This window comes from Ambystoma mexicanum, chromosome 11 (assembly GCF_040938575.1).
Source record: "Ambystoma mexicanum isolate Mex_15411 chromosome 11, UKY_AmexF1_1, whole genome shotgun sequence".
Classification (NCBI taxonomy): Eukaryota; Metazoa; Chordata; class Amphibia; order Caudata; family Ambystomatidae; genus Ambystoma; species Ambystoma mexicanum.
In genome coordinates, this window is record NC_090934.1 from 1,403,426,912 (window position 1) to 1,403,439,876 (window position 12,965).

Genomic DNA, 12,965 nt, shown 5'->3' on the forward strand with positions numbered 1-12,965 from the left:
TGAAATCGGCCAATACCACTTGTGCCTTATCTAAATTTTCATTCATCCTGTGGGATTGCGCAGCAATGGTGGCTGACTACATCCCCGAAGGGGAAGAGAGAGACTGCCTCCTTACCAGGCAATGTGTGAGTGCCTCCAGTCAGATCTGGATACTGCAGATATTATTAGCAGATGCATGACTACTAGTACTTTGCTACTCAGATTTGCTTGGCTGACTAAGTCTGGATTTGACCGGACGTGCAATCTAGATTACTCAATATGCCTTTTGACGGCTCAAGACTGTTTGACAGCAAGGCTGCTGAAAGTCTGGAGACCTCAAAAGCGGCAGCTAACTCTTAGTGCCGCTATTAGACAACCTCAACATTCCTACTCCGGTACGTCATCTTGGAGGGGCAAGTACTTTTGTTTCTACTCCTCAATTGGAAGAGGGAGAGGACAAAGAAGCTTCCTTCATGGTGCATGAGGCAGAGGTGCTAAATCAGCCCAAGCAGCAGCAGCTTTGCCTTCAGCCGCTGCTTCAGCTGCCTCAAAACCTCTCTGAGGCCTTAATCCACAAGACCCCAGTGGGAGGCAAGCTCTCGCAGCATCTGAAAGAGTGACGAGACATTACTTCAGATGCTTGGGCACTGGAAACGGTAGCCCAGGGTTCCTGCCTTCCTTTTCTTAGGTCCCAGGATCATCCACCGGGGAACAGCTCATTGAAAACTCCTTCCAGATCCACTGCTTATGCAGGAGATGTTGATCCTGCTAGAGAAAGGTGCAATAGAACCAGTACTTGTAGCGAAGAGGAACAAGAGTTGGTACTCCCCGTATTTTCTAATCCCCAAAAAGGACGGAAGATTGAGACCCATCTTGGACTTAAGAAACCTGAACATGTTCCTTGATGCCCTCCAACTCGAAGACTGGATGGTATAATTGGACTATCAGGATGTTTACTTTCATGTGCCGATGCATCACAAGCAAAGAAAGTACCTGAGGTTCGCAGTTGGCGGTTCTCATGATCAGTTTCGAGTTCTGCCATTTGGGCTGACCTCGCCTGAGGGTTTTCACCAAGTTAATGGCAGTGGTGGCAGCGAGTCTCAGGAGAGGGGGGATCCACATCTACCACTTCCTAGACTATTGGCTGATCAGGGCTCATTCTCCCGAACAGACCCTGGAACATCTCAGCGTGACTTGCCACTTTCTCCACAAACTGAGCTGCTTCCTCAATTACAAGAAGTCAAACATGTTACCATCTCAAAGACTCCAATTTATCAGAGCAATCCTGGATGACTCCTCAGGAAATGCCTAGCCACCCGAGGTGAGGGGTTGTCACATTCTGCAGATGGTCACCAAATTTCGGAGTGACCAGCATCTTCCGGCCTTTGCTTTTATTTTTTGTGATTGCTCGGCCTCATGGCATCCTGCATTTTCCTGGTGCCAGAGGCTCGTCTGAGAATGAGATCCCTGGAATGGGCCCTTAGGACTCAATGGTCCCAATTCTCAGGCAGGATGTCATACTTCCTTCAGGTTCCGAGCAGTCTTGCACAGGACCTTCTGTAGTGCGCCTGCGAGGACAACCTTCTGAAGGGAGAACCTTTTTGGCAGTCATGGCCAGAGATGACGGTAGTGACAGACGCCTCACTCACTGGGTGGGGAGCCCACACCAACGATCTGACAATTGGTGGTCGTTGGTCTCCATCGGAGTCCAAACTACATATTAATCTTTTGGAGCTGAGGGCAATCAGACGAGCGCTGAAGGCCTTTCTGCACTCGGTACACGGAAAGAATGTCCTGATAATTATGGACAACACAGTGGCCATGTACTACCTCAATAAGAGAGGAGGTGTAGTGCAACTACCACTGTGCAGAGAGGCAATGCAGCTCTGGTACTGGGCAATTAAAGAAGGAATCTACCTATTAGCAGTTCACATAACTGGGGAGTAGAACACCGCGGCGGAGGCTCTGAGCAGGCAGATGCAGTCTCCCACGGGTGGGAACAAGCTCAGGAAGTCCTTCAAGAAATCTTCACCCTTGGGGAACCGCTCAAGTAGATCTGCTCGCAACCAGTGTCAACTGAAAGTGTGAGCTATTCTGCTCCTGGGAATTTTCCCCCCAAGAGGAGCTCTGGAAGAGGTGGTTGTGGTGGACTGGGAGTTTCCACTCATGTACGCGTTTCCTCCAGTCCCCGTCATTCCTCACATCATCAGGAGGTTGTGAAAATTTGGGAAATCCATGATCCTAATTGCCCCGGATTGGGCCAGGTGGAAGGAGTACCTGGACCTTCTGAACATGTCCATCTGTCCTCCGATACTTCTTCCACAAAGAGAGGACCTTCCTCTCTGACAAGAGAAGGGTCAGGGTCTCCATCCATAGATTAAATCACTCGGCTTTCACGCATGGTTTCTGAGAGACTGAGGTACAAGGATTGGGAACTCCTGGAAGACCTAATGGAGATTTTGGTTTCGGCCAGAAGGCCAGCAACAAAATCCTTTATACCACTGTCGTTGGAACAGGTTTAGTAGCTGGTGTATGGATAATAATGTGGATCCATTTCAGTGTGATATACCTACAGAGCTATCTGTTTCCGCTTCGCTTAGCAAATCTGGGGCTTGGATCACAATAAAGGGTTATCTAGCAGCGCTTTCCATTTTCAAGCGCTCATCAGAGGAAACCTCATACTTTAAAATCCCTTTCATCATTCAGTTTCTGAAAGGACTCACTAAATGATGTGTTTCCAACTACTCCCTTTCAGGTCCCCGTATGGGATTTAAATCTTGTACTCAAAATTCATAACATGCATCCCTTTTGAACCCATGCATTCATATCCATTAAGATCATTAACACTAAAAACTGTTTTGCTATTCGCAATCACATCTACCTGCAGGGACAACAAATTGCAAGCACTGTCTTGTAAACCTCCATATACCGTCTTCCATAAGGATACGTTATTCTTAAAGTGAGACCTTCGTTTCTGCCAGAAATAGTCTCTGACTTCCATTTGTCCCAAAAGATAGTTTTGCCAACTTTCTATCCCCCTCCTAATCCTGGTAAGGAGGAGGAGGAGAGGTTACATAGACTGGACCCTATGAGGGCCTCTCAGTTTTTATATCTCACGATTGTCAAGAATTCTCCAGGACGACCAATTTTTTATCGGATATACAGATCATAAACTGGGTTTAGCAATAACAAAACGGACTCTATCCAGATGGATTATTCTGGCTATTCACGAATGCTATAGATTGGCTGGTAAAGATCTCCCAGAGGGTCTAAGAACTCACTCAATGAGGGGCATGGCTACTTATTACGCTCTTCAGAGAGGAGTACCAATTAAAGACATTTGTGCGGCAAACACTTGGTCTACCATACACAGCTTTGTAAAACATTACTCCCTGGACACTTCTTCTACTCAAGAGGGAGCATTTGTGAAAGCTGTCCTGCACGCTGTCTTTGATAACTGCTAATGACAGATCTAAATTCTTTTCCCACCTCCAAGACTATTACTGTTTTGGGAGGCTATCAAAGATGAGGAATACGTGGGAGGACACCATCCATTAGAAGAACAAGTTACATACTGCCTCGACTAATGTTCCGCCCTTCTCGTTGGTCTTCCTTCCTTGCCTTTCACCCCCACCGCTCTGTATAAAATGCTGCTGTCTTCTGTTCCCTCTACCTCCACATTCTCGTATCACCCCATCTCTCATGACTATCTCCCTTCTTCCCTTCCCATCTTCACTTCCATTTTCTTTCAATTATTTTCAAGTACTACCACGGTGTAGCCCCTTCCTATTTTGCCGCTCTTGTTCAGGCCTATACTCCTTCCCGTTCTCTTCAGTCACATCTCAATCTTCTAACCTCCCCCAAACCTCCTTGTGCCCTTTCTCGTTTCCGTTAATTTTCTCTCCTTGCCCGCAAACAGTGGAACTCTCTCGCCCAACATACCTCTTCCCTTCTCTAGATATCTTTCGCTCTCGACTGAAAGCTCACCTTTTCCTTCCTCCTGTCAAGTTTTGACCGATTTCAGTAGAATGTTATCTAACTTGACTATTATAAAAATCTCAATGAAACAAATAAATAATTTTATATTCGCATTGAAGACTTTCAGTTCTTTGCAATTGAGCTGCACGCAACATATATCCGCATTTCTGCTAGGGTGTACAATCCTGTTCCTAACAAATACAATCAATACATAAGACACCCTCAATTTGTAACACTTTGAAAACCGTAAGTGAAGAAAGCCCAAAAGTACATATATATTGCACATGATTCTAGAGGCAAAGAAACTCGAAACCCCCCTCCATAGCCCCCCCCCCCCCACCACGAAGGTTCTGCTCCTAGCAAAAATTGAAAATTGTAATTTGAGATATATGGCAATAGCATGTGAATGGTGAGAGTGCATGCAATGCCAATACTTGGCAATTGATAGCAGTAATTGGACATATAACTGTATAGCTACAAAATAGTATGAGTAACTGGACATGTGTTCGTAAAAAAGTTAGTGAATTATTTGAAGGCCTCTCCGTAAAATGGCTGTACCCTGCATTGATGTGTGTACCTTGCCATGAAATGGTTTGTCATGGCCACACAGTATCGATGAATGTATGTGAGCACTTGAAAATATTATGACTACAAAGGGTGTGATAGGGTACCCCACCACAAATAACCACGCTGGCTCAGAGTAAATTCAAAGGTGTTAAAGACTTTTTATGGTCAGAATGGTTGATTCGCAAGGTTCTTTGGGATGTAAAGGGGCTGGGGATGTTGGCTCTAGGGCTGGCCCTTTCCTCTCTCGACTTCCCTGTGCTTGGTTCCCACCTCCCTCATCCAGACGTCCCTATCGGGCGGTTAGTAGCACTCAGATCAGTAACACCTATCTGTCTTTCTTCTTCTCTACACTTTGGTGTTTGCCTTAAGACAATGGCTACTTGACTCCCTAGGGAACTTCAAACTTTCCCTCTCCTGTCATTGGTTAGAACTCGGTGAATCGGAATGGTGCCTTCTTTCACGCTCACAACTTTTACACCCTCTCGTTTCTGACCCTTCTCTTTACTTATCTCTTAAACTGTTTTCCTCCCACCATGTTACTGTTTCTCCAATCTCTGTCCTCCTTTCCACCTCCACCCTTTGATCTTACTTCCTTTCCCACTCTTAGTCTTACTCCCACGTGTACCTCCACTGTCCCTCTACCTCTGTTGCTTTTTCCCTCCTTCCTCTCACTCTATGTCCCCACCTCTCGTTAGTCCCTTCGTCATAATTTGTATCTCTCTGAATGGCAATAGCCACTCCTACTCTCCCACTCTCCCACTCTCCCACTCTTCAGCTCTACTAATGTTCTTCTACCGGAACTTCAGGGATATGGTGACCTGCTCACCTTTCTCGCTAGCCCTGGTCAGAGTCCAGGGACACCCAGGAATATGGTGCCCTGCACACCCCTCTATTACGCACTACCACCTATCTCCTTAACTCGCTACTCCCACCACCTACTTACTTACTTCCAGTTACTACCACCAACTCCCCCACTACTTCAGTCTGCCACTATGCCTACTCCACCTCTAATGCAACTCTCCCTCTCTCACACACAAATCCTCCACAGACGCCTCTTTAATAATAGCCTCCGCCCTCCAATCACTCGCACCTCCACTGGTTTATCGGATGTCCTCCACTGCCTCCTGTCCTCGCCCAACTAAACCCCCACCTACACACACCACCCCACCCCCTCCCAGGATTGGCAGTTTACCCTGTCCAATCAGCCTCAAAGGGGTGTGACGGGGGAAGGCCATGGGAGGGTATTAAAAATGTGGGTAAGCCCCACCCCTTTTCCAACATGGACCCTGCTGGGGTCCTGGGATGCTAGAACATTCAAGGCCTGCACGGCCTTTAATAATAACAATCATTGATTATATCCTTGGTGGCATAGTGGTTCGAGGCCTTCATAGGGCCTGTATTTATCAATAAAATCTCCCTGGTGGCATGGTGGTGGCTCCCTGCTGGGGAGCCTGCCAGTGTTGTGGATATCATTGCACCCCTTTGGTGCAGCGCATGCCTTTTCACGTCTTCTACTGGTGTTTTGCTGTTTGCGGCACCCCTTGAAAGGGATGCCTCCTCTGCCTCCCAGTCGCTGGCATCTGCTACTGCTGGGCTTCCCCGGTCTCCCGCTTCATCTGCAGCCCGGAGGCTGCCTTCACCACCAGTAAGGCGGGGTGGGGAGTGGGTCTTCCTGCTCCCAGGTGCCCGTGGGGAGTTGGGGTGGGCTCCCCCCACCCTCCCCTTCGGGGGCCACGTTGCTGTGCATATGATGGAGTGTCTCTGTATATAATGTCAGTACCTGGCCACACAGAAAACATTTTCATCCTGCAAAAACCCATAGTTGGATCATTCAATGCTTGTTCATTTTGTAGAGAATGCAAACACAATTGTAAAAAGTGTTTCTCCTTCCTTGTTCTTTTTGGTACCCTTAGCTGTTCAGCACCTAGCAGCAATTAATTTTGTTGTGTGAGCTACATAAGAAAAGTAACATAAAAATATATATATATATTTTTTTTTTCATTTGACAGACTGGAAGAATGAAACTGACCAAGGCAGGGCACAAGATTTCCAAAGAATAACAAATAGCCAACAGGCTAGAAAATGGTGGATCTCATTCAAGATTTACAGCAGATGCACGACCTCCTTCTCCTAGGAGCACCGCTCAATAAGGACATTTCTCTATGTGTATGTCTCCTCAATCTACATTCCTGTGCCCTAAATATACAGCCATCAAATAAGCACAGTGAACATGAAGTTGAAGCCAACAACTGTGGCCCCTCTAATGCTGCAGGCCTCTGTGAATCTGTTAGCTTTGTGAACCCTAGTCCGCAGACATGCAGCCAGAGAGATATCACACTGCTGCAGCTAACCTTGATCCGGAAGTTAAGCACAAAAGCTCAGTGTCAGGACACCGGAGCAAGCAGCAGACATCAGTACACAGAAATTATACAGACGCTCCTAAGGCAGGAGAAAGTGGACTGCCAATTAGTAAGGAGTTTAACCATATGTTTTTACCTTGTTTAAGCCTTTTTTTTTTTACCAAAAACAAGCAAAGCATAAGTTCCTCACCATATCTGTTTTCTGCTCACTACATAGATTTTCTTGTTGGAGTCATCTGATCAGCTGCTGTCTCATTTGGCTTCAAAATGTCTCTCCTGTCTGGTGCTTTTCCTTCTGAAGGAAGAGGTATGTTGTGTTTTATGTGCAAATGATCAGCCTCCTTTGTCTCTGAACAACAGTTAGATTAGATTTTCTGCCCCCACACATCCCAATGAGTTTAAAGGTTTGTATAGTTGATCACAACAAATGAAACTGACTATAGGTGCTTTCCAGTTTGGTTGGAAAATTGGTTGTGGGCTTGTAACCGGTACTGGATTTAACCCTTTTTATGCAGATCTGATTATTATGTTTGGTATGTAATTTAGTAGAGAGTGTGTTCCAGATGGCAGGGCAAAGCATCATCTCCCCTTGGTGGTACAGGACCATCTGAGCAAGTGTAGTTGATGGGTTTGGGAAATTGCGTTCTATAGATTATTGTTTTATTATCTTGCAATGGCACTTGACTCATTTTTTGTGAATCAGGGATCGAAATTGTTGAAATCTATTTAGCTTGTGTTTGTATCTTGGACGAGCCTGCGGTTAGCTGACACTAATAGCTACCAGGAGCTATTTCGGACTTCCCGGTTCAACTGCATATATACAAATATATGTGACATTAACAATGTGTGTTTGGGAATGTTATGGTTGGGGTCTCATATAGAAATCCAATTCGTGGCAGGCTGTGTCCTAATTCTCCACAGGTAGCGCCTGCTTTCGGGGTGATGCCTCATACCCATGAGCTGCTTTGAGACCTTGCTCATCATATCTTTATTTCAATCCCAGTGAATGGATGTGTCTGCAGGCACGGGTTGAGAGTTTCATTTTGGGCGAGATGGATTGTCAAGGTTTTCTGCCAGCTGTTAGTCCTGTGCAGTTTTTTGTATTACCTGACGAGTGTTGGCTTGGAATTATGGTAAAAAGAACTCCTAATAGCTTTCCACTGGTCTGTTGCCCAAAGGGATAAAGGATGAGCATCGCCATCAGGCTTGGATAGATCTGGCGTGAGCCGACTACTACTTAAACTAGGAATGGAGAGTCATCATGGAGTCAGTTATTACAACGAAAACCTTGACTTTGAAACATTATTTCATGATTTGGATGAAGATGAGTGGATGGGAGCACTTCCAGAACATATGTGCCAAACCAACATCAGCTAACACACACTATGTATTTCCCAGAAATTGCATAATTAAATTTGATTAAGCAGGTGTGGGGATACGCCTCGGTGCCAGCAGGATATGTTGGCTGCACCGGTGATCGGGGGCCCTGGGAACCGCGGGTCGGCTCCTCCGCTCTCGGCTGTCATAAGCGCCGAGAGCGAGGGAACGCGAGCCGCTGCTCGGAAATGCGGCGCATCACAGCTGCACTCACCTGACGGTAGGCCTGACCCCGAAGGAGGGGGGACGAGGGCGCAGGCACTCCATGGCAGCGTGGAGTGGGGGCGACCGGCCCTTCAGCGTGGCGTGCCCCACGGCGGCCCCGGAGCGGGTTGCGGCTGGAAGGCACCCAGAGCACGCCCATACCCAACGCGATCGCGGTTGCGATCACGTGATCGCCTCAGGCGTTTTCCAGGTCTCGGGAAACAGGAAATGGTGTACGCTAGCACGGCAGCCTTTAAGGGAGGCGGGACAACCCCTCAGCAGCCAATAAGGTGTAAGCCAGACAAGGCTGATGCTGATTGGTGGGGACTTGAACCTAGGGAACCCTTTAAAAGCGCGCCAAATGAAACTGACATGGTTCTCTCATTTTCCAGGAAAGAGAAGAGGACGAGGAACGAAGATCGGAGTGGTGGGCCTATCCGGACACCACGAGATAGGACAAAGTTGGGAACTGCTTCAATCTACATTGGAAGGGCCAAACACTGGTGAAGGAAACCAGAGGACGATACTCTTTGTTTTGTTAAGGACCCTTTACCCATTAGAATAAATATTGTTTTAGCATCCGCCTGTCTCCTGAAGTTTCATTATCACAGCAGGGTATACGATTTTATTAGCAGCATGTTCCAGCTTTGCACACACTCTGGATTCTCTGCCACGAGGATACAGTTCAAAGCATAGGTATCGGGACGTTTTGCCAAAGCCTCCTTTCCAATAACCGTCTCATAATGCAGAGGGCCTGTCGTAACAAACAAGCACCAGAGTTCCTTTATCTGGATTTTCACATACACTAGTTCTTGCTTCCAGTATTCATCATGGGTCTCCCTCCTTCAGTCTCGGGCCCTTTTTTACCACAATGTTCACAATTGGTCTCCCTCGTTCGTGCTCAGACCCCTTTAGCACACTTTTCACAATTGGTCTCTCACTCGGGTGATGTAATCTCACTTTCTATGTTTTCCCCTGATATCAAAATCAAAGACTTTCGAATGTGCGATGGGTTTTGCTTAAGCCGCCGCAGGACCACTTTGATTCACTTCACAAAATGTTCTTACTTTCGTTTCTGCCACTTCTTGGGTCGATACCTTGACAGAGACCTTCGATTGAGCACCCACACAGCACCGGACCACTCTGTCACTGGTATTGTATATTTCTCCCATAAATGTTCAAAAATCCATCAGCAATTAAGCTTTCCTTACGTCCTTCATCACATGCTTTTCAATCTTCATTCTTGCACTCTTTATACAATGTTACCGCTTGCAACCTTGACTTCAATACAGACCAGTCTTGTATCGGTCTCCCCAACTCACCGGCTGTGTTGATCTCTCAGGCGCTGCGTTGATCTTGTAGCCAAGGGCGGTACCACAGCGGCTGCTTGTTCTCCCTGATTCTGTCAGCTGTGCAGGATGGCCCCAGTATCACTGACACACAATACAGGATTCCTCAGTTTGGTTTCCGGACCTTATGCTTTCTAATTTGAAGGGTTCTGGAAAGTAACGGTTTCTCGCCAAAAAGGGTCAAAGGTATAAAGGTATCGCCTGCCTTGCATACTCTTCTTGGTTTGCTGTCTTTCTTCCCTTATTCAGCTGCCGTCTGAAAAGTACTGTTCCTTTGTGTGCTTTGCCTCACTTAGTGTGCTGTCATGCTCCACCTTTTATCCGTGTGGGGAAGTTTAATCCAAGTCGGGTGTCAGTGATTACCTGGCCATAGCAATGGGACATGTCCGGTACAATGCTCTGGTGCAAGTCTGTTTTCTCCCAGAGCAGGCTGTCCATGTGAAAGTGTTTAAGGGAAAGGGGGTGGGGGATTGAGCTCATAAATCTCCTAGCGGGTAGGATGGGGTAAAGGTTTTACAGGGAGGGGATACCGCGTCTCGCCATCAGGTGTCCACTCCCCGAAAACCCATCACCCAGGTGATCCTCCTGCACTGGTCCACCCCCAGGAACTGGATCCAAACGCGATGGCTATGTCCTGGCCACCTGGATGACCGATCCCCGAGGACTAGCGGGTAAGACACTTTCTGGTTTCTTACACAACCCAACTCTATCTCCACCAAGTCTGAGAGCTGCTCACCAACAATTATTTTTACTTGAATATTTCAATATAATAGCTTGATTAATAGAAATAATATAGGGTCTAAGGGTTGCATTAAACACACATTTGAACATGAATGGTTATGAGTAGAAGGTCTTCTGTACATCAGAGTCTGCCTTCCCGATCGCAGAGCAAGCACGTGCATATTGTGCATCTGTGTGATACTGAGAGCGATTCTCTCTAGTCTGAGTGCAGAGACCTGAGCAAGTAATTTATTGTTTGGATTAATTAGTGAGAACTCATTTAGACTTTATTGGGATTAGTACCTCTCGCCGAGACCAGTATGCAATGCCATACCTTGCCTGCAAGTGCAGTTGAAATCTGAAATGAGGGATTTTGTGTTTTAGCTCTCAAGAGTTTTCCATGCGAGAGCTCTTCTGTTAGCTACATGTTCCCATTATCGGCTGCAAGGTTTCAAGTTGTAAGTTACTGGAACACACACACACACACACACACACACACACACACACACACACACACACACACACACACACACACACACACACACACACACACACACACACACACACACACACACACACACACACACACACACACACACACACACACACACACACACACACACACACACACACACACACACACACACGTGTTAATTGTCAACCAAGTGCAGTGCATCACGCACCAAATCTTCAGTAGTAATGTACAAATGTAGCGGTTGCACCAACCATAACCCTCAGAAAAATAGACCTGTTTGGGTGGTAGGGGTGGTATTGCGTTTGCTTGCTCTAGTAATCCTATGCATTGTCCTGTCTCTCTTCCCTGTTATAGTAATGGGCGAGATTACTAAATACTTGAGAGACAGGAAGCTCGACCACAGCAGTTAATGGGAAATGAGGGAGGGTACATTGTTCAACAAGATGAAAATAATGTAAGAGTAGATACAGAATTTGGAGCTAGGAGAAATGGGTCCAATTTTGGATCCTTCACATCACCAAAATCGTGTGGATTTAGTAAATCACTGTGTCCCTCTGGATCTTCTTCTGTTGAAAAATGTCTAAAAACGCAGACAAGGAAGGTCGAGACTTAATTTACCTCTTCAACTTGATGATATAACACTTTCTGTTCTCATACGATATGCTGCCTTTCTAAAATGCTGGAAAATAAGAAAGACCAATCGGAAAGCTTTATTTCAAAGCTTTTTGTTTCCGATCGGATTCATCGCAAATTGTTTTGCCGCATAGAAAACCAGATTGAAATCATGAACTTAAAATCATTGCTATATGGAATGTAGTGACTCCACCTAACAGGCACTCACTCCCTTTTATATCTATTGGCCGGTTCTCCCTTACTTTGCTTTCTTGATTTCTTCAGGAGAATAAAATCTGTATTTCTCCACATGTATTTCAGTGAAATTTTTTTTAATTTCCATCTCCCAGCTTTCACAGCTAAAGAGGAGGGGAGGCCTTGCCCAGATCTGTAATCAAACAGAGGGAAGGCACTATTAGTTTATCTTTCATTTGATGTCATTCAGAAGTTATAGATGAAATATGTATATCATGAACTTACTCAGATTAAAGTGGATTGCTATATGTCATCATGTCGACCAAGTGATTCTTGATGTCCATACTCGTCAGTGTGCAACCATTTAGATCAGAGACTAGTAATAGGTGCACGATGAAATAGCAAAACGTTTCTAGATTTATATCTGGCCACCTTGTTGCTATGTTTAAAATGTCTACTTAATTGTTGTCTACTTATTTCTTGGTTCGTACATTCTGTTAATGGAGCATTTTGGTATCTTATTTTGGGCCCAATAATGGCTGAATAAAGACAGATTTTCTAAAGGATGTAGATAATACATTGAGATACTGGCACTTGAACTAACATGAGTGGACACAGTCATAGTGGCGTCGAAAAAGCACCCTAGAATTTTTATCTTGCAGAGTAGTTAATACTTTAAAAAAAATTAGTTGGTCTGTTGGAAATGGTAGTTTCTGTTTTTGCACAATAGATACTTATGCAATTTTGATCCGTCTAATTCTTGATGTAGGCTAAAATAACAGAACATTTCATATGGTCTATAGTGTTGTTCCCGTAAAGGCTAAACTTTCATCTGTGTATCATCTGCTTAGCATTTGTAGCCAGGGTCTGCCAACAAATCATGTAAGGATTTACCATAAATATTAAAGTGAAAGCGAGAGACTGATCAACCTTGTGGTACACCACAGACCATCTGGGTTTTAAGAGTAACAAGGTTACTAGAAGTGGCACAGGAGTATAAATATGCCAAAATATAAGCAAACCGCTGGGGTCGAAGTAAGGATTGGTTGAAGAGGAGCTAAAAGCAGCTCCTGGGAGCTCCTGTGTATTATACAGTGAGCAGGAGCTACCTTCCGGGAAGGAGGAGCTAGTAGATAGTGTGCCGCAAAT

At 45.6% G+C, this 12,965-nt stretch overlaps 1 protein-coding gene across 2 annotated transcripts in view; it reads left to right on the top strand.

Moving 5' to 3' along the window:
• Positions 1-12,965, top strand: part of LINS1 (lines homolog 1) — a 142,450-nt gene that overhangs the window by 18,761 nt on the left and 110,724 nt on the right. For both annotated transcript variants that reach the window (XM_069625031.1, XM_069625032.1), the window contains exons 2-3: positions 6,534-6,993; positions 7,102-7,191. In XM_069625031.1, coding sequence (XP_069481132.1) covers positions 6,607-6,993; positions 7,102-7,191 — 477 coding nt within the window. In that variant the 5' untranslated portion in view covers positions 6,534-6,606. The remainder of the gene's footprint in view (positions 1-6,533; positions 6,994-7,101; positions 7,192-12,965) is intronic.